The following is a 22,421-nucleotide window of genomic DNA, read 5'->3' on the forward strand; positions in this document are numbered from 1 at the left end:
CACTTGAATTTTTCATTTTGAGAAGATGAAGGATAATTAAGATGGTAAATTGACCCATGTTTCCATCGTAAGGTTCTTACTTTGTAATTGTACTTTCCACATTTAAACACAATATAATATGTAATCATTTTATGAAATTATATGAACTCGAGTTGGAATCTGAAAAGCTAGCTGGTGATATTTCTCTGCAGCTAGTATAAAGCATCCCAAACATTCTGCCAATAGCATTTTTAACATAAAGTGGGGTTTTCAGTTGTTTGTTTGTTTTAAACCGTTATTGAAGAGGTAAACTTCTTGATGCGGGAATGGTTCTTTGTCACAGAGGCTGACAGTCATGTTGCAGGTATTATTTTGCTTTAGTATTAGTTGCTTTCCTCATTTTATATGCGTCTTCTATGTTGTTAAACAATTCCATCTTGGGCCTCCATCCTGTCTCTGAAAACCTTCCTTCCAACTTCTAAACCACATACATGGATTATCTGATTAATCTAATGGATCATGAGGTATATTTTGATTACTAACAGAAAACTAGGTTCCTAGAGATTAGTGGACAGATGCGCCTCATAAACTTAGTTTAGAATCCTTAAGCACTGAAACATCTTAAATACTCAGTATAGGTCCTGGTCATAGCGTCCAGTCTTTGTCAACAGGAAAATGTATTCATTCACTCAGTCCATCTCTACTAAGTGCTTAATATATGCTGGCTACCTTGTTGGGCACTGTTCCAGACAATTTTTGAAAGAGATCTCAGGAAATATTAAGGAGCAAAAAGGAGCCAACAGGAGGGAGTAATTTAAGCTTGGAAAAAATGACCAGGGAACCTCTATTCCAGGTTTAAGTGGATTACTTTGAGGAAGGGTAAGTAGAAGGAATTTAGAAACCTGCCCCTTATTATTGTCCCTGGGGAGTGACCATGTTTTCAGCTCCTCTGAGGCCCTTTACAGGACCTGTGGGCCTAAACGCTTGGAGATCTCTGCTAGTTGCCTTCCTTGTATTTTCTCCTCCCCCTTTGGCCCCTCATTCGAGATCAGGTCAGAATCAGCTGGAAAATTAAATTACTCACCCCCTCAGTGTCAGCTCCCATACATCTCTTTCTCCTCCTGCCTCATGAGTACAGTTCAGCTCTTTAAGAGACGAGACTCTGAATGAAGGTAGTGCAGAATTTAAACATTTAAGAGAGAAACTTGTCAGTTTCAGCACTCGAAGGACCGCTTCACTATAAGATCAGGGGTTTTGACCTCTTGGGTCCCTCCATCTCACCTTCATCCCTTTCTTCTAATTCTTAGTTGAAAAATTAAAAATAAAATAAAATAAAATAAAATAAAAATAAAAATACTTTTCGGAGCAGGCAGAGCAAGGAGTCCTCTGGTTCCACGTCTGCTATAAGAAGCAGATTTTTGCACAAGGATAAGGTTACTACGGCTGCCAGCCCAGAACTCCAGCGGTGTGGCAAATCAGACGCTGGGCTCCTCCCCTCCCCCGCCGACGAACGAGAGGCTAACAGACGGGTGCAAGTAGACAAGTAGCTGTTTTTATTGAATACAGAAGCTCCTTGAAAACTCTGTGGGCTCCGGGACTCTCCTGCAATTCCTTTCATTCCCAAAGTGCTGGAGCCAAGCACGCGTCCCGCGTAACTCCCTCCCATTTCTTCTCGGGGATTTGGGTAGGAGAGGAGGGAGGAGAGCAGAGGGGAGATGGGGGGTGGTTGGTGGGCTGGGCTAGCCCAGAGTCCTGACTCTTGGGCAAAGGGAGAGAGGGGCGGGCTCGCGGCCGCCCGAGAGGCGTGTGATTGGGTCTGACCCTCAGTCGGCTTGTCAATTTCTCTCGGGGTAAGGGGGGCGCTGGAGGGGAGTGGGCGGAGGAGGGGGCTGCCCAGAGCCTCTCGTCCGGCCCACTGACGGCATGAAGCCTTTAGGGGCACGCAGTCCTCTCAGATTTTCGGTTGAAGCCCCTCATCTGCCTTCAGTCTGAAGGCAGGGCCCCGCAGAGGACGGATCGGAGGGTCCCGGCCGGCGGGGCCAACCGAGAGGGAGAGGAGGGGGCGAGACACAGGAAGGAAGCAAACCATCAAATTTTAAAGAAAAAGCCCTTTGACTTTTCCCCCTCTCCCTCCTCAATGGCTGTGTAGCAAACACCCCCGACGATACCTTGGAAGGGACGAAGTGGGTCTGCAATCGCAGTTTCGTGGGTTGAGTTCACACTTGAGTGCGGGGCTCGGAGATGGAGCGGTGGTCCTCTAGGTGGAAAACGAAACGGTGGCTCTGGAATTTCACCATAACAACCCTCGCATTGACTTTCCTCTTCCAGGCTAGAGAGGTCAGAGGAGGTAAGAAAAAAATGGTTTTGGGGAGGTGGGAGAGTGCCGTCGGTCTTTGTCATTTTGTGCCCCTCCCCCTCTTTACCCTTCTTCCCCCGCCTTACCCCCCACCCCTCAAAACCCCAAAACAATTCTTTTAAATAAAATCCAGATTGTAGCTGCCACTAGGTTGAAGTGAAGGCTGGAGAGAGAGATGGATGTAGGCGGGACAGTAATGGGAGAAGAGGTAGCAGGAAAAAAGATCTGTCAGGCACAGAGCCTGCTGAAATGCCCTTCACCACTTTCCAGCATTTTTGAAAAGAGAAAAAATATTACCTTGAACACAAGGGCAGTTGTACAAAGCTTTTGTTTGAGGAATAGTCCCTAGACTGCCCTTTGAACACATCTTCTGGTTTCTTCAGATTCTAACTAATGGGAATATCTTTTTAAGGGTGAGCTGAGGAGAAAATATAGAGAAAGGGTATAAAATGAACCTTGATAAAGTTCTTTGTGTGAAGCAAAGTGAGAGACAGGCTCTTTTACATTTCGGGATATAAGAGAAAGCAGAGGTGATGAATCTAGAAGACTGAGAACACTCTGTGTGTGTCATTTTGAAGAGATTTTAAGTGGAAAAAAATTTGGCAGTTTATAAAGAACTCGTTGAAGATAAGGAAAACACTTCTCCCTGAATTTCAGTCCATTCCTCTCCCCTATGACCCCCACCCCCAACCTCCACTTCTTCTTGCAGGTTGGACGTGCAGTTCTCTTGGAGAATGATGAAACTCGCCAAGCAAATGGGTTGGGGGAGGAGGAATAGGGATTGGGAGGGAAGAGGAGGGGGCCTGGGATGGGGTGGGAGGGGAGAGGTAAGGGAAAGTTCCTACGTGGCACCACCAAATATTCAATGACCAGACCTGCTCAGAAGACTGCAGCCCTGTCAGTACCCAAGAAGGGAGAGCGACTTCACTCCTCCCCTCTGCCTCCTCCCTCCCCTTCCCCCGCCCTTTCCCGCAAAGGCATCTGGCTGGAGCGGTCCGTTAGGTGCTGTAGACACGACTGGCGGGCAAAGGCCTTTGGAGTTAACGGAGCCCAAACAGCTTAGAGGAGAAAAGCGAGCTTTGTCGCGAGTGCACAGAGAAGTGGGGGGTAGGAAGGAGGGTGGCCAGGATTGGCTGAGGGAGAAAGAAGTTGTCAATCCCAAATGCGCAGGCTTTAGCAGAAACCTGAGTCTGTCCGTGGTAGATGCCAAGATCTGAGTTCTCCCTAATGGGAATTAGCGCTCCCGGAGGCCGAACTCTGGGAAACCAGGTCTGTATTCCTTCCGCAAGCTTAGTGGTGCTCACCTTCCTGAGTAGCAGCAGGCAATGCTGGATTATTCTTCCTCTTGGCTTCTCCTGGTAAATACAGTCAGAGCCTCAAATTTAAATTGTGCTTCAATTTGGATACCAGTTATGCCAATTATTTTGATTCATTCATTTCAATATTTTCAAGGATAAATAGTAGAGGCTTTGAAAGTGGAATCCATCAAAAGTTTGCTTTTTACCTTTGGTACCTGGTCACCAGCTGGGTTGGTCATTTCCGTCAGCAGTTCTGCCCTCTGCTGGTTTTATTTATTATTTGGAATTTAAGCATCTACCTCAGAACCTAGGGCCTATTAAAATCCTTCTAATCACAGTGATGCTGGAAAAGGACACTCCATTAAGAAAATACAGATCTACTATTTCTTTTTCAGCTTGTTACACACAGATATGGACAAATGTATTGCAATGCCAGCTCTGAATTTAAAAATATAGAAACCAAACTTTCTTCAATGAAGATGGATGAAATATACACTCAAGAGGCACCATTGTAGACATTCAGGGATTATTTCAGTGAAGATATTTATGTTTCTTTTCCACATTTGGCCTTCCTTAAAGCTCTAAGGATATCAGAAAGGTCAAATTTCTACACCTGTATTGTATAAATTGTCTCTTTTCAGTCTAGCTTCGGATCTGAAACACTTTTAAACAAACATCCCAGTACCACATCAAGTAAATGGTGGAAAAAGAACCCTGTTTATTATTATAAGGCCAAATAATGTGGGAAATAGCAAAGTTTAAGGATCATATGTTGTTTTTGTTTGTCATTTCTGACGAACTGTCTTAAAAGTTACAAGAGTGTTTCGATATTCAGACCGTAAGATTCGGTATTCGCATCATCAAGTTGCTAGGTGCTTATTACTTCCCACTAAGTAATATTTACAAATCTACTCTTGTTGGCATTTTTGCCACTTAATAAACTTCAAAAAGGAAATAATAGTATACTAATGCTTAAAAAGGAAACACTGGCCTGAATCATCACACAAGGAAAAACAAACCCAGTGTTCAGTTCTTATGCTAGCCATTAGATTTACAATTGAAGCAACAATGGATATGATTTCATTCCAGTTTCTAAATAAAGGTATTATGTACTGTAATTTATTAATGTCGGTGAGATGCAGGGGTGCAGTTTGGTGGCTGAATCGAAAGGTAATTTAAAACAGCCTATTTTCATCTAAAATTTGTATTTCTTGGATTTAAGACACTAAAGACTTAAAGAGTTCTGAGTTCATAATAAATTAGATTCTAAAGAAAGTGTAGTTAGCATCCTAAAGCATCTACCTTACAAAGAATAGTTCTTGGAATGAATGGATTAAAAGAAAATTTATAATCTCACACAGAATCATATTGTTCTACTTTGCAAATCCAAACCCTATAACTTGGTCATCTTTAACATGCCTATTAAAAATTTTTAGTATTTATTATGATTTAGTATAAAAGAGTGCTATTTTTATAATATATTCATTTGCGTTAACTTCAATTTTATGTTTCATATATTTCCCTGTGGTTAACATAAATGTTTTATCTCAGAAATTTATGGGTTTCTTTATCAATTAGTCCATTGCTTATTACAGAGAGACTTGAGATTTACCTGGAATTTATAGTGACGATGCTGTGTTCAGAGTGATGGTTTTAAGACCTTTAAAAACAAGTTAAGTTATAATTGAATACTAAGAAAAATAGTATCTAATTGAATCATTTTTTACTAGTTAAAATGGTATTCAACCTTTGGTGGTTAAACCAATAGTGTGTCTTGAAAAAAGTTGATTAATTTTATGAATGCCTTTCAAAGCTTGTCAGCAATTGATAGTGAGCATTGCTGGAGTGTTTTGAGTGCCCAGGATCAGCAGGTGAAATGGTGCTGGCTTCCAGAGTATGTGCTAATCCAGTTTTGCAAAGAGATCAAGTTTGTCCCTGTGGCTACTTAATCATGAATCAGTTAAAAGGTCAGATACACTTCTGATAACAAATGGAGTGCCTGCTAGGATTATTTATATTGTCTTTCTTCTTGTTTTTTAAATAAAAATTGACACAGTCTAATAGAAAAACAATAAAGAAAACCAGGTATCTTATGAGAAGCATCTTCCTGTTTGTTTTATACAGATTTAGGTGCCACATATATAATCAATTAAATATAGACACTTTCACAGAATTGTCTACTAGTTTTGAAATTAAGTTTATTAATATCTTAAAAGTGACAATTTACTTCATAATAAATACTTAATTAAGACTCTGTAAAAATTACTCTCTAAAAGGTATTCTCATATTTTTTAACAAAATTGTGAAGTTGCAAATGAGAAATGTATATACCTAGGTAGTATAATTGCTTACAATTTAATTAATATCTTAGGTTCTGCGTTTGCCTTATTTGACTAACATAGAAAGAGCATATTATTCAAGTTAAGTTATCCCTAAAACATAGGTTGCCAGGCAAACATGAATCTCTTTTCATATTTTTGGGTAGGATTTCTGACAAAAAATAAAAAAAATTAAAAACAAAACACAAAACAAAACCCCAAACTAAACAGTCACCTTTCTTTTTTAAAATTTGCTTCTTTTCTGAAAAAACTCTCCTCACTATGGTTAATTTATTGAAGCGTTGTCTATTTGATAGTGACTGATAATGAATGGACTCAAATCAAGCTTGGTTGGGTGTCTGTGTAATAAAAAGCTGAACTTTCAAAGGAAGAAAAGGTGTTTAGATTAGATTTTTTAAAAAGAATGTTAGAGATAGAAATTATTGTAGAGATTGTTTCTCTTTACTATCTTCTCACTTCACTAATGAGAAAACCAAGGCAGAGTAAAGTTATTCGCTGAATGCTTTTTCTCATAAAAACATAAAAATATTTCTACAATATTCAATGTTTTTCTAGGTAAGCATAGTGAAGGTCTGCAATAGTGGTAAAAATACCTGTAAATAATAGTAGGTCTGCGACTTTATGGAATGACCAAATATTGCTTAACTCGACGTGTTGGAGTTTAGTGAGAAGATGGATTAAGTGAAAATGATTGATTTAAAGAAAATCAGATAAGAAACAGAGTTATAGAACGCATTTAAAAATTCCTCAATTTCCTAAGTTTGGAGAAAGGTGATTTTTGATCATTTATACTGTTAATATACCTAATTATGTGATTCTATAGGATTATCGGTATCAGAGTAGAAAGCATAATAGTTTGTAAAATATTGTTTGTGTGTGTGTTTGTTGCTGGATTAGGAACGTAGTTTTTTATGCACTCCAAAGTTGTTAATGGAGGAGGATGAGGCACAGTTTGAATTTTCAAGAAGCTAAGAAATTATATATTTATATAATATAAACATATAAATTGTATATTTACTTCAAATAATATATTCATTTAATAATATATCATGTATTTATTACTAATGATGTCAAATTTCTATGCCTTCCGAGTTGATTTTAGACTGATTGGATGAAATATACTCTATATATGTATAGTTTTGGTACTAAACCAGATATTGAACTGATTATTACTTGATATGGCTTGTTTGTTTAATAGATAATCTTTTCCCAACCAAGTGGCTAACTTTGGGAAAATATAGGAGAGCACTTAGTAATGCAAATTCTAATGAATTTTTCTTTCGGATTGTTTAGGCATCTGAGACTACATAAACAACTTCTGCCTCAAGAATAAACGGACATTAATCTATAGGGAAGTAGACACTCCTAAGAGATTACCATGATATTGGTTGTGATGGCAATAACAGTGGTAGATCTAGTATTTCCACCGAATGAAGACTTTTCCTATCTTTAGGGAAAGTAGTACATGTCCTTACCGTCCTGAAGAAGATACTGTGGAAGCTAATGTTTATACTCATGATCAACGCTAACAATTTATATGAATATAGGGTTTTACAAGTACTGAGTTATCCCCATCATTTTATATAGTTTTTAATGATTATACGCAAGTGTTCAAAATCCAGAATTCCATTGTATCCTAAACACACTTTTCTTTCCTCCTACCTTTGGAGCAGTAATTAAGGGCAGATGGTGTAATCATTAGGGATTCAAGGCAACTACAGAGTGGGGGCTGAGAGCTGATCTGCATTTCTGCTCTTACTCCTCCACTTCACTCATTTGATACTGGGGAAACGTGACCTGAGCTGGGAGTGGTGAAGGGAAACCGAACTTTTATTTTGACCATTGAAGTTTTGTTCCTTAGCAAAGGAGAAAGAGAGGTATACACTGATGCTATAAAAAGTCGCAGTGTTCCTAAAATTCTCTCCTGGAAGAGATAACTTTAAATGCAGATTGCAGTGTAGCTTTTCGAATGACTTTCTTAGATTTGGAGTTTTTTCTTCTAATTTCTCTTGCAATTTATTTCAGAACATAAAGTTTTAATTTTTTTCATCTTAAACTGTCTCCCATATTATAATGTGCCTACCCATTTCTTTTTCTTGCAAAACCCTAATATAATTTTATTTTTATAGGTCTTTTTATCCATACTTGCCATTGTCTCCAAACTCAACCTGAATAATACTAGCTGTTAGAGAAGATGAAAGTCGATTTTAAAGTGATTTAGTGAGTAGTGTCTATTGGTTGCAGTCTTTGGCCTACTACTGACTTGGCTAGTGGTTCTTTAGACATTGGCTGATCACCAGACCTACTGTTATCTGGTAAAATAAACTCTTTGCTTGCTGCGAATGGAATTAGAGACAGTGCTATTAATTTAGGAGAAAGAACTCAGAGAAAAGAAAGGTTATCATATTTCAGAGTAAGAGACCAGCTTAAATACGACTTGACAATTGAGAACTAAAACAAACCTGTGTCCGAGTGCTTTAGCACAATCAACTTTTGCAATCCCTTCAAACCTTTTTTTTCCTTAAAAAGCATTTCTTTCCTATTTTAAACAAATTTAATTGCTCTTGAATGGCCCTGTACTGTACAGGCAAATGAAGGTCCCTATTCATAGAACTTGAGCTCATAGTGTCCGTGGAAGCTTTCTTCCTCGGTCTGACTGGTAACCTGGCATCCGGGCTGACAGGCGTGAACCTTCCACTGTGTGAGGTGCTTGGCTTCCCTTCTCGGTTCAGCTTTTCACAAACAACTTCCCAAAAGGATGACTGCCGGAAAGGGCAACGGGTGCAATTCCTGACAAAGCTAATAAGAAACTCTAAAGCACTTTTGCACTTTGTGCTCGTTTCGGAGAGCTCTGCAGAGAAAGAAGAGCCATGCGTATTATACTGCTCTTTTCCCTGACTTCTCTTTTTAGGCTAGTCAGCAGTGGACCACAACCGGCCAGCTGTCACTTTTCTGTTTGAATGCTGATGAGTCTTCAAAATACTCCCTGGTTTTGAGAATAAATATATTATGCAAATGGCTTAGCGTGATGTAGAGTGGCCTTCAGGATGGGACCCCAGCCATTTCCCTTGCACTTCAGCCATGTTAAATCTCTTGCCCGTATTCTCCCCTGTCCTAGAACACACTATTCTCTTTCTTTGGAATATTTGTTCCCTCCTCATCCATCTAGCAAATGTCTTCTCCTACTTCAAGATTTAGATCAGGCTTCATATCTCCAGGCAGATAGAATAGTAAGATCTAACACTAAGTACATGCCTATTATGTGCCAGGTCCTGTTGTTAGCCCCCCCTTTTTTTAAAGATTTTATTTATTTATTTGACAGAATGAGAGAGCAGAAGAGCACTAGCAGTGGGAGTGGCAGAGGGAGAGGGAGAAGCAGGCTTCCCGCTGAGCAGGGAGTCCGATGCGGGGCTCAATCCCAGGACCCTGGGATCAGGGCCTGAGCCAAAGGCAGACGCTTAACCAACTGAGCCACCCAGGCGCCCAGCACTCTTCACATAGAATCTCATTTTATTCTGACAATTGCTCTGGAAGTAAGCTAATATTAAAATATACATTTTACCCATGAAGGAACTGAAAAAGAGAGAAGTTAATTATCATGCCTAAGGTCACACAGCTTTTATGTGATAGACCCAGGATTTGAACCTAGAGAGTCTGTTCCAGAGCCCGTGCTTTTGATCATTTGTCCATGCTTACTTTATTGTGTGTTCTAATGTTTCCACACAGCCACCTGACTTATGATTATTGTACCCTGGAACCTAACATTAATGGTCAAATCATGCAATTGCACCACAGTAAGCATCGTGTCAATTGTGTGAATAACTTGAATGCCACCAAGGAGAAATATAAAGAGGACTTGGCAAAAGGCAATGTTATAATTCAGGTAGCTCTTCAGCCTTCATTAAGGTTCAGTGGTGGAGGCCATAGCCCTCTTTCCATTTTAAGAGCAAACATAAGCCCTAATGATGAGAGAACACTAAAGGCTGTTGCTAGAAGCCAGCAAACGTTACTTTGTTTCCTCTGACTTATTTAAGGAGAAGTTGACAGCTGTATCTGTTGGCATTCAAGGTTCAGATTGGGGTTGGCTTGGTTTCATTAAGTAGTAAGGACACTTACAAATTGCTGCCTGTTTTAATCAGGATCCATTGCAAGGAACCAGAGGTCTTATTCTACTTTGGGAGACTGATATATGGTAGTATGCTTATTACCTTCAGTATGAAAGTGTCAGATCTGATTATCTAAAAGCTGTTTGGGATGTAATCAACTGGGAGAATGTAACTAAAAGATACATAGTTTGCAAAAAATGTATCATTATTTTAAAAATTACTCATTTGTTAGTCTTCCTGTAAGAGTTGCTGGGGGGTAATGACTATGATTTAGTTTTATTTCTGTACTTAGGGTCTACCGAGATGCCAGAATGCACATTATATAATACAGTCACTATTTAGATTATAAATTATCTTCTTAACTTTGCCCAGTGGACTGGAACAAGTTTAAATCTAGTTAACTTGGAAGTGGTGTGAAGTGACCTACTCATGTCTTGTCATTAGCAGTAATTAGATCCCTCCCTCTTTCTTTACTTTTTCTCTGTAAGTGAATGAATTGGGATATCCCTCTAGCTTTCCTCATTTGGAGAACAGTTTTTGCACATTCTCTTCAAAGATGCTTCTAAATATTTGAAGCCACTAATTGCCTATATTACCTCTAAAATTGTAGTTTGCTTTAACATAGTAATCTCGTAGAGAAAAACACCATATGAAGCAGTATTTTTGTTTTGACAGCAACATAAATCATCATTTCACTGTCTGCTGGTGAACAAGAAAATTTAAGCCAAGAGTGGTATCAGTCTGTTAAAGTAATAATTGGGAAAATTCCTGTCATGTATTCATTTTGAAACTTCTACCTGTTTTGTATGCTGTTATGGATTTCTGATTTTGCTTAATAACAATTAGAAAGAGTAACCTATCTATATTTATTGCTTTATGATTATTTCAGTAAACTCATTCTAGAAAGTAATTTGCATATCATATATATTATAATTATTATCTGATGAAGTATCATCTTTAAGCAAGGAGTATATAAAGTTTCCAGTGCTTAATAAGAGACTGCAGTTGTAGAATTGTTTTTAGAAGAATGTTACGTATTTTTTATATTCTATTCCTAGCCATTGTATATTTTAGTTACACTAAAATCATTAGGCTAGGTATCTTTATCTGCTTTAGTGTGTCCCAAGCACATAGAACAGAGCCTGTCACATAGTTAGTGTTTGATAAATCTTTGCTGAATGAAGTGAAAGTGTCGGTTGAAGCTCTAATGAATTGCTCTTCAATAATCTAACTAAAAACCCGAGATATGATATAAGGTTATATATATCAGTTGTTGCCAGTGTCTACAGAAGTGTATTGAACAGATTTTGGCTGATATTGTTGTGATTTCCTGAAAATGTCAATCTCTGTTTTGCCTCCAAGCAACTATGATCTCCACCTTGAACACTTCCAAACCGCTTACCAGTAGGTTTTTGGATTTAGATATTATCTCCTAAAGGAGTACCTCTCCTCAACCATAAAGACTGAGGTAGTTATCCTTGCATAACATTCTAAAGCACACTATACTTACTCCAAACCTGAATACTTATCACAGGATATTTTTGATGCTAAAATGAAAACAAGGCATGCATCTTTTTTTCCCCATTTGTTAAATCCTTTTATTATACCATATAAGTACACAGCTGGGAAATACTATAGAGTGGGAGTTAAAACAAACTATTTTGACTTCCAGACATTCAAAATACACAGACTCCAGTGGAAAGCAGTGCTTGATATCAAAAGAGAGTGAAAGTTTGAAAACATTTCCAGCAAATATGATTTCTTTTATACTAATATATAACATATTTGTAAACTTAAACTATTTTATACTTCCATAAATCCTTCTTAATATGTTTGGTAAGCAAATTATTAATATCTATTTTCTGACAAAATTTTAGAACATAAAACTTTGAGAATGACTCACTGAAGCAAATTGGCACTTGCCAAAATACAAACAAATTTTACTAAGGAAAATAAGTAACATGTTCTCTAAAGAAGTAAAATTTGAAGGGTATTATTTATGACTCAACCTATATTTTCAGCTTCATTATTTTTTTAATTTGATTTTTTAATTGTTATGTTAATCAACATACATCACGTCATTAGTTTTTGATGTAGTGTTCCAGGATTCGTTGTTTGTGCATAACACCCAGTGCTCCAAGGGAGTGGATCTTTTCATCTATGTACGAAATTCTGTCTTGTAGCACTATACCTGGAGCAGAATAGATGGTCAATAAATGTTTATCATATGAATTAATGACGTCATAAGCAAGGGATTATACTAAAGTCAAGAAGACAGGGACAATCAGCCTTGGCTTGCTATCACAATCATTTCCAGTCCCATCTCTGTGGATTTTGATTGAGTAGAGTTTGTATAGAATCCAAGTACAGGTGTTTTATAAATCTTCACAGATAATTTTGATGCACATCCAAAGGTTTATGAATCTTTTGTAACAGGAAATAAATGCAAAAATGGAAATGTGTCTAACTTGTATAAAAGGGCACTGGAAGTCAAGTAAAAGATTATTTGTCTGCTGTGTGCAATTCATTTGATAAATACCCAACCACCCAATAGCAGTGACTCGGCAAAAACTGATTTGGATAGATCAACTGATTATGATAGAGTTCATGTTTTTTTAAAAATCCTTTTCTCCATAGCATGTAATAAACTAAATGCCAACAAATATTGCTTTTCTCAACATGAAAGTCAAGTGTTTGTATTGAAACTATAATTTAAGCTTTATAATGAACATTTTAATAGCTTTGGCCGCTTGTACATCAGAAATGCCAAGCTTTTTACGTATCATACTCTTAACAGGCATTTGTTCTTTCCTTTGCCATCCTCAGAGTTGTGATATGATTTCTGCTTTCAATTTTCAGTTCATAGAAGCTTTTTATGATACAAGAAAGTTCAGGATTGAGGCTGTTCAATAACCGTGAAAATTAAATAACTCTCTTCTATGTGCCATCAATGTTAGTTGTCCTGACTACAAAGACAGTATACCAGTGTCTATTCTCATGGGTTATGTGTGTTATCAGGAGAGAGCTGGGGTTAGAAGAATGGGCTAGGGCCACATAACACAAGACTGTATGGATATATTTTTTATGCATAGCACAGAATCATGGGACTAATTAAAGAATACAGGGAGGCCGCTAAGTTGGCAGAGTCAGTACATACTTTGATACCTATCCCTACTAGGTGGTTCCCCTTGGTTGCAAACACTAGATCTTCTGAAAAATAACCAGGGAACTGGGGCCTTGCTGCTTTTCTGCAATAGCCAACCCACTGTAAAGTCACCTGGATTTCTCCAAGATAAATTAGTACATTTAAGTCACACTTGATACGGGGTTATGGCCTTTATGGAATTGAAAACTGTATGAATGAATAATCTTCCTGTTTTATAAGGGAGTACATTAAACAAAATGTGTACACGTATTTATAAAATCTGTTATAAGACAAAGATATAGCCTAACATTTTAAACCTTAAATGTGATCGTTCTTGTTATTACCCAACTTGTATCATGTTTTAGGTAGTTTTGTTTGTCTGTTTCTGAGGATTCATATATTGGACCAAGATCTCTATGTTGATTATTTGATTATTTGATTATAAATATTTATTATAATCATTTTTAAGTCATAATGATTTCTTTCACAGAAAGTTATATCTAATAGAGTTTTAAAATAAGTATAATTAACTAATTATAGCTTTAAATAATGTTAATAGGCTGTCAACTCCCAAAGTTTTATTTCTACCCCATATCTTTTCCCTGAATTCCAGACTCATATACTCAATTGCCTAGTCAGCTATTTCCAGTGGAATGTATTAAATTGCCTCAAAATTAGCATACCCAAAACTGAATCGTAGAACCCCTCCTGAAGCCTGTTCCGCTCACAATCTTTCCATCTCAGTTGATGGAAACACAATGAGTCATGATGTTCGAACTAAAATACTTGGAGTAGCTTTGACTCCTTTTCTCTCATACTCCATATCCAACCCATCAGCAACCCTGTCTGCTATGTTTTCAGAATATATCCAGAATCTGACCCAGTACTTCATCTCTCAGTCCAAGATTGCAAAATTGACAAAATTTTACACCTCGAGGACTGCAATTACTTCTTCTGCACTCTCTTCCACTCTAGTGCCCCTGTACTCTGTTCTCAGCACAGTGCCATAGTGGCCTGGAAGATTCATTGGTTCATGTTACTCCTCTCCCTAAACTTCCAGTTGGTTCATGTTACTCCCCTCCCTTAACTTCCAGTAGGTTTCCATCTCACTTGGAATACAATCTAACCTCAGTGAACATACCACAGGATCTATACAATTGCCTCCAACCTCCTCCCCCTTACTTCTCTGACTTCATCTCTTATACCCTTTTTATTTCCTCTGCTGGCAACCTAAATGTCTCCTTGCATTTCCTTCAACTCCTCCCCTTTGGGGCAACTCCTATCTCAGGTCCTTTGCACTTGCTATTCCTTTTGCTTAGAATGCTATGTCATCAAAATATCAGTATAGAGAATCCTCTTATGCCTTGCTAGACTCCTCAAACATTATTTTCTTATTGAGCCCTTTCCTGTCTTTCTGATTTGATACTAAAATCCATGCCTCTTCAAACCTCGTTTATGGATTTATTTTTCTTCTTAGTACTAATCAAATATTTGTCATTTATAAAAAGTAATGACATTTAAATTAAAGGTGTAGATTTTATTTTAAGGCTTTCTATCAAATGTAGAATTGGATATTTTTGGAATACAAGGAGTACAAATATTGCCTTAAAGTATTTGGGCAGCTTCTAGGCCATTTTTATCCACATAATTGCCATAGTTTTAAATTTTATTTTACATATTTAGACATAGTCAAAGTGACACTTAAATTCCACATAGAAAAGCATTTTACTTATTTGATGAACATCCTGCATATCGATTCAGTTGTTTTAAGACATTATAGTTGTATAGAAATGGTATGAGAGTTTGTTTAGCTGGTGTAACAGGGTGATAATGTGGGACTTGTGGTTACTTAAAAAGTAGATGGGTGATGGGTGATATTTGCAGGTGAAGACATAAAACCTACAACAGATTAAATACTGTTAAGGAAATGCATACACACGCTGATATTCAAAACAAATTTATTTCTTATTTCCAATCAATACTAAATCTCAGCTAGGATCACAGGGCTTACACATTTCTCTCAACCACTGGGTAGGTCAGAATTAGAATAAACAGTCAATAGTGGGATGTGGATACAATGGATTGTGGTGGGAGCCACAATTTTTCCATTACTTCTACTTCAGAATATTTCATTGTGTATTTCTTTTACCCCAATCTTTCCAATCTTGAATTTCACTGCATAACTGACTTTTTTTTAAGCTGGTATTTTCATGGGATTGTAAGGAAGTACATTTACATTTGGTCATTGGGTTTCTGTTTTCTGAAATGGTATTATCATTAGGCTTGTTAGGTGCCTGGTGTTGATGAAATTAACTATAAAATTCCTGAAACCGCAGGCTACTTTTTTACACGTCTTTGTCCATTTTATTCTCAATTTGATGCTATTCTTAGATTGAGTACCAAATATCCAGTTTTTGCAAGATACTCATCAAAAACTTGAGCTTTGAGATACGTATATTTATTGTATTCATTATTTTCCTGAAGGGAAATATACTCTCTATTTAAAATGACAAAATGACAAAACATATAAATTTATTATAGAACCTCTTGGGGGTAAAATGAACTCTAAACACTTCCCATGCCCAGGAATATTTAGTGTAAATTCTACAACTATAATCTTATAAGTTTAAAATTTATTAATGTATTCAAGCAGTTCACTTCTCCCATTTTATATTTTGAGCACAAAGATTAGATTACAGAATACAGACAAAAAGTCTAATCGTTTCAGCTACAAAGAGTTGTGCTGGGATATAGGAAATTTAGGTGATTTCTATTGACATTATTTGTGTTACATAGTCACTTAAAGATGAACTTTCACACTTTTTTTTAAAAATATGGACAATTAGGTCAATATGTTTTATTTTTTAATGCTTCATGTTTGTTTGCAATACAAGGTTGGTGTATAGCATATATGTGTTTGAAATAAATGAAGAAATAGTATCAGAGGAAAGACACTAAAATATTAGTTCCTTTAAAGATTTATTTTTATTTATTTATTTTAGAGAGAGACAGAGAGAGAGAATATGAGTGGGGGGCAGGGACAGAGGGAAAGAACCTTAAGCAGACTCCATGCTGAGCAAGGAGCCTTGTATGCTGGGCTTGATTCCACAACCCTGAGATCATGACCTGAGTCAAAATCAAGAGTCGGAGGCTTAACCGACTGAACCAACCAGGCACCTCTAATATATTAGTTTAGTTTTTTTTTAAGATTTTATTTATTTATTTATTTGACATAGAGAGAGAGAGAGAGAGAGAGAGAGTACAATCAGGGGGAACTGCAGAGGGAGGGAGGGAAGCAGCCCCCCCACCCCACTGAACAGGGAGCCCCATGCAGGGATTGACCCTGGGGCCCTGCGATCATGACTTGAGCCGAAGGCAGACGCTTAACCAACTGAGCCACTCAGGCGCCCTGAGATTTTTTTTTTAAAGATTTTATTTATTTATTTGAGAGAGAGAGAGAGTGAGTGCGAGTTGGGGGAGGCGCAGAGGGACAAGCAGACTCCCACTGAGAATGAGGCCTGGTGCGGGGCTCCATCTCACCACCCCAAGATCATAACTGAGCTAAAACCAAGAGTCGGACACTTAAACGACTGAGCCACCCAGGTGCCCCAGGAGATGGTTTATAACTCTTTCTGTGTTTTAGTTTGCTTCTTTCTCCCTATAATGATATGTTTCATATGTGGCCCGTGATGTGAGGTACAAGGTGAAGATAAGTGAAAAGAATAAAGAGAAATGGGAAAACACCTACTTTAGAACTTAAGAACTGAGTTCTTGCCACACTTGCATCAAATGGAAACAATCAGATTTGGGAAGCTCTTTTAGGTGCTGTTTATAAAGGCCATTTCTAACACTTGTTTTCCTTCTCAGACTGTTGAGAAAGAAACTCTGACACAGTAAATAATCAATAAAGATATGTTTAATGAATGAACAAATACATGAATCAATGAGCAGCTATACCCTGCCTCTGAGGCTCATTGATTCATGTATTTGTTCATTCATTAAACATATCTTTATTGATTATTTATTATGTGTCAGCTGCTATGTTATTAATGAATACTACAGTGAACATCAATAGTGCTGATGTTTGCTGTCAGAGGGTTTACAGTCTATCAGGGGAGGCAGACATCAAACAATAAATTACAAGTTTAGCAGAGAGAGAAGGAGGGAAATTAGGCAGTATGAGTTTGTAACAGGGAGTTTAGACACACACTGTGCCTGAGTGAAAATGAGATAATTAAGCAAGCAAACAAAATAGAGTGTGGAGTTATCCAAGGGAAATATAGAGTACTTGGGATCATATGAGTGGGTCCCAGAACCCAGCCTGGGAGAGATAAGTAATGATTCCCTGAAGGAAGTCACAGTTAGGTTGAGGTCAAAAGGTTGATTAGGTCTCAAATTGCTTGGCTTTAATCCTGGCTGCCCATTAGATTCATCTAGGAAACTTCTATAACATGAATATCTGCCCTCCCCGCTTTCCCCTTCATTCTAGTCATTAGTTCTTACACAGGACCCAGGCGTTCTTACGTTGTAAAAGTTCTCCTTGAGATTCTAATGACAGTTAGGATTGGAAAACAGTCAGCTATTCTTAGCCAGTTGAGAAAGGATTGAAAAATCCCCAACAAAAGGAGCACAGTATATTTTAGAAACTAAGAGAAGTTTATTTCAGCTGGAGCATTACATTTGGGGTTGGAGAAATAGGTAGGAGTTAGTGTAAACGTTTCACTTGGAGACTGTGGCTCTGAATATCCATAGTGGAGTTCTGGTTTTTCTCAAGAGGTCCTCAGCAGCCATGATGCACCCACGAAGAATTTGGACATCTAAATTTATTCAGTGTTGATGTCTTGTCAGGCAACCATGATTACTTTCACTTCCTTGTACACTGCACTGTCTTGTGTCTGTGCTGCCTATCTGGTATTTCTGTCACCCTCCTCATAGCTTATAACCTCCTACCCATCCTTCAGGACTCAGCTTAAAAGAAACCACGTTAGATATTTCAGCCTTTGTGAGCCATACGATCTCTATCACAGCGTTACAACTCTGTTGTAGGGCGAAAGCAGCTATGGACAATAGATAAATGAATGGGTGTGGTTGTAGTCTAATACAAATATTATTTGTGGATGCTGAAATGTAAATTTCATAAAACCTCTGCATGTCACAAAATATTGTTCTGCTTTTAATTTTTTCACCATGTAAATAATGAAAATAGTCAGCAAGGGCTTAACTCATAGGCATAGTTTTTTCTTGCCACTGTTCTAAGGCATGGCCACAAATACCAACTCACAAAAACTCTTTTAGGTAAATATTTTTTATTATTTTCATCTTACAGATATAGAAACTGAGGCACAAAACAGTCCAGATCACACACATGCTAAGTGCCAGGGATGGGATTCGAAATCTTTCCAGCTCTTCTACACTATGTATTGGTGTCATTTACTCCTTATTGGTCATGGGAGTGTGTGAAGTAATTTAAAGGAGGAATTAATTAGAGATGAAACAATCAAAGCATTGTGAGACTTTAGATCAGTAATTCATGTGGACACTGAAAGCAACAGACGGAAAGGATTAAAGACCTGGGACAGACTAATCAGTGAATGAGTCGGGGTGTCCAGGAGAGTAGCAGAACGTAATAGAAAAGACATATTAGGCCCTCAGAAATTTTTGTTTTAAGATAAGAGACCCCTATGGGCTTCAGAGAAAGTTGCTTCTAGTATTTTCACATTATCGTGTTTCACATTCAGCCAGTATTTTATGTAGCTCGTGTGTGTAGGTGGGTGTGTGCATACCCATTCTCTTCTAGTTTGGGAAAAATTCAAGTATAGGTAAATAATTAAAACCAAACGTGAAAAGTGTTATCGTAGAGGTGAGTATATCAAAACCAGCTTTGGGAGATAGCTTTCTGGAGCAGATTATACATCATTTATATCCTATGTTTTCCTCAGGTGAAATGAAGCTAAATGATTCAGATAGGGAAAATAGGATTTATAAAGTCCCAGAGGCAAGAGAAAGAAGATGGGGGGAGGGGGTTCTGGGCAGTCTAAGTTCAGTATAACTAGAGCACTGAGTGAGGATAGAGTTAGGGGAAATGACAATGAAAAGAAAATGGTGGCGGTGCAGTTACGGTGATACTAGAAGGACAAATGCGTGTGTTCAGACCTTCAAGATTTTATGTGCGGGTTCTGTGCATTCCCTCTGGAAGTTAGTGGGTTCACTGGAGGAATTTAAGCAGTAAAGTGACATAGAGCCTGGAGTTTTGGAAGCTTGCTCAAGTTGTGGTGTGCAGACTGATGAGAAGAGACGTGGAAACCAGTTAAATGGCTATTGGAGTAATGTGCTGGGCTCTGGTATCTTATTCTCCCATTTAATAAAATATAAGAGTATGTAGTTAAAGGCAGGAAAAATACTATTGAACAAAATATCGTGCTAATTGGATACATCTGAAATTCTAATCATGGTTTGTGGCATCAGCTATTGGCAACATAGAAATGATTCCAATATTAAGGGCATTTAAGAATTGCTTTGAATATGAAAATTTCGCCTTTTTAGATGTATCAAGTTAAGCTATGACAAATTACTGCTTTTACTCTTTAAGCAGTTGCAGTTCAGTTAATAAAATATGAAGAATAACTTCCCTGTGTGTGTATAATGTATGTGTGTATGTATAAAATCATAGAATCCATATTAGGAGAATTTGTTAAATGCTGCAGTTATGAGGTCAAATAACAGGCAGATTTCAAAGTGTCTTAATTTATTATTTAGTTTATTTGAAGGAAAAAATTTTACATTTTTACATTTTTATAACTTGATATGCTTTTCTAGAAAAAGAAAAAACCTAGTTGAAATCTTTTCTCTGTGTCCCTCTTTTTTCATTGGTTTTTGAAGAGTGAATTATTTCATATAATGTGTCTCTACAAAGAATTTTGTGAGGCTTTAAAAATAGAGCCCTTATTTTGGAATCCTGTAGAAGGAATGTGTTTTTATCACATTACTTTCAAAGTAGGAAGGAACAAATGTGACAAAATCTGTGCTCTTGGAAAAGGTCATCCTGTGAAAAGATATTCTGGAGAGAAGGGACGTGCGGTTTATTTCATGTATTATTTACCCATGAGCAGTTGGGACCATGACCATGGGACTGCGTCCTTTTCTTCATAGAATTACAGCCTTCAGAGCTGTGTTCAGGTCAGTCCTTGAGTCTTTACCCTGATGTCCTTTTGCTAATGGCTCAGAGCAAGAAGATAAGATAAAATAAGCAGATAAGATGCTGTGACGTGTAGAAACAGTCTCTTTCAGAGTCATTTATACCCTGAAACATAAGTTGAGTTTAATTTAAAACCAATATAAACATCAGGAATCAATTAACTGTCTCAAGATAATTTTAGTATATTATATTTATGTTTTAAGTTTCTTTTACAGGGCATAGCAATGAAGGTGGCGAAGTGGAAAGAGCCTGGATTTGATATTTGTCCAGATCTTAGGAGTGTCCTTAGTTTGCTTTCTGGTTCTCAATTCCTTCATCTGCACAGTGGGGATCAGAACATATGCCTTGCAAAGCCTGTCAAGAACTTAGCCTAGTGACTGGCACATACTAGGCTTTCTAGACATGGAAGCCATTATAGTTATTACTTTCTTGTTGTAATTTCTGATAAGAGAAAAGAAGAAAGTTAAGAATTGGCAGGTGTTCCTATTGGCCTAAAAAAATTGACCGTCATGAGCAAGAATCCTGCAAAAGGGTTCTTGAATGCTGTGATTCTTTTAAATATTCCAAGGCTGACCTAGAGAGGATCATATTTGATAGAGTTAATGATCCCTTTGAAATATCTGACTTCCATAAAGAAAAAGTTTTTTTTAATAATTTGAAACCATGTGTGCTCTACTGGATAGTAGGTTGATTTTCATTCAGAGGCTTGATGAAATAGGTAGAGTATTGTTAAAGGAAAGTACACTTGTTATATTCTAAAAGGAAATATGCAAAGCTTCATCCACATATGTTTGTACATATGGAAGTCAATACCCATAAATCTTAATTAACTAAGGAAATGACCACATACACATTGCTCACAAGCACTCATTCATTCATTCATGCATGCATTCTATGATTAACTGATAGTTATTGTAAAAATATGTTAGTTGAAATTACAATTTTCAAAGAACACCATCCTCTATGGAATGTAATAAATTGTGATGGTATTTTCTGCTTCTAAAATCACTCCCTTTTCTATTCTCATTAAGTCCTCCTAGAAACAGTATATTTACAAAACCCAACAATTTTGAAATTTGAGGGCAATTTTGTTTTTTTAACTAACAATTGAGCTTTTCAAATCAATTATATTGGTTCACTTCCAGGCAGAAGTGATCTCTTTTCTTTCTGAACTGGAATCTTAAATACTTGCAATAGGGACTTACGTCTCAGACATGCTCAGTAATACAATGGCCAACACATGGCCTTCTCTGAATATTTTTATTTTTGAATAAGGAGGAAAAGTCAATAGAATATAGGCATATTGAACGATATGGAGTCTAAAGTCTGTTTTTGTAACAATGCTTACACCACATGACTCCTATTTTGGCTTGCTTAGTGAATTAAGTAGATATTAAGTTGTGGATCAGGGAATTTGATGGTCTAAAACATTGCCCTTTTATGTCTGCTTTATTTCATATAGTGTAATGTTTTGAAGGTTCATCCATGTGGTAGCATGTATCAGAACGTCATTGCTGTTTATGACTGAATCCTATTCCATTGTATGCATGTACCATGTTTTGTTCATCTGTTCATGTATTGATAAAAATTTGTGTGGTTTCCACCTTTTGGCTATTGTGAAAAACGTTTCAGTGAACATTGGCACACAGGTATCTGTTTAAGTGCCAGCTTTCAGCTCTTTTGGGTATATATCTAGGAGTGGAATTGCTTGGTCATATGGTAATTCTATGTTCAGTGTTCTGAAGAATAGTGTATGATTCCATTTATATGAAATTTCTAGAATAGCCAACTTCATAGAGACAGAAAGTATATATATTTTTTTGATGTAGTGTTCCATGATTCATTGTTTGTGCATAACACCCAGTGCTCCATGCAGAACGTGCCCTCCTCAATACCCATCACCAGGCTAACCCATCTTCCCACCCCCCTCCCCTCTAGAACCCTCAGTTAGTTTTTCAGAGTCCATCGTCTCTCATGGTTCGTCTCCCCCTCCGATATCCCCC

General features: G+C 37.4%; 1 protein-coding gene and 1 pseudogene across 4 annotated transcripts in view; both read left to right on the forward strand.

Annotated features, from left to right (window-relative positions):
- The first annotated feature begins 1,607 nt into the window (after window positions 1-1,607).
- Window positions 1,608-22,421, forward strand: part of COL11A1 (collagen type XI alpha 1 chain) — a 195,969-nt gene continuing 175,155 nt past the window's right edge. Inside the window, exons 1-2 of one of the 4 annotated variants that reach the window (XM_073896230.1) lie at window positions 1,608-1,663; window positions 2,129-2,326. In XM_073896230.1, coding sequence (XP_073752331.1) covers window positions 2,221-2,326 — 106 coding nt within the window. In that variant the 5' untranslated portion in view covers window positions 1,608-1,663; window positions 2,129-2,220. Of the gene's footprint in view, window positions 1,664-1,787; window positions 1,830-1,895; window positions 2,327-22,421 lie in introns of those variants that run through there. The other 3 variants (XM_073896231.1, XM_025872583.2, XM_025872584.2) reach the window with 3 other exon arrangements.
- Window positions 9,715-10,321, forward strand: LOC112824270 (superoxide dismutase [Mn], mitochondrial pseudogene; annotated as a pseudogene).

The sequence above is a fragment of the Callorhinus ursinus genome, unplaced genomic scaffold (genome assembly GCF_003265705.2).
Source record: "Callorhinus ursinus isolate GAN/ISIS: 27379988/994484 unplaced genomic scaffold, GSC_fseal_2.0 scaffold9, whole genome shotgun sequence".
In the NCBI taxonomy this organism is placed as follows: Eukaryota; Metazoa; Chordata; class Mammalia; order Carnivora; family Otariidae; genus Callorhinus; species Callorhinus ursinus.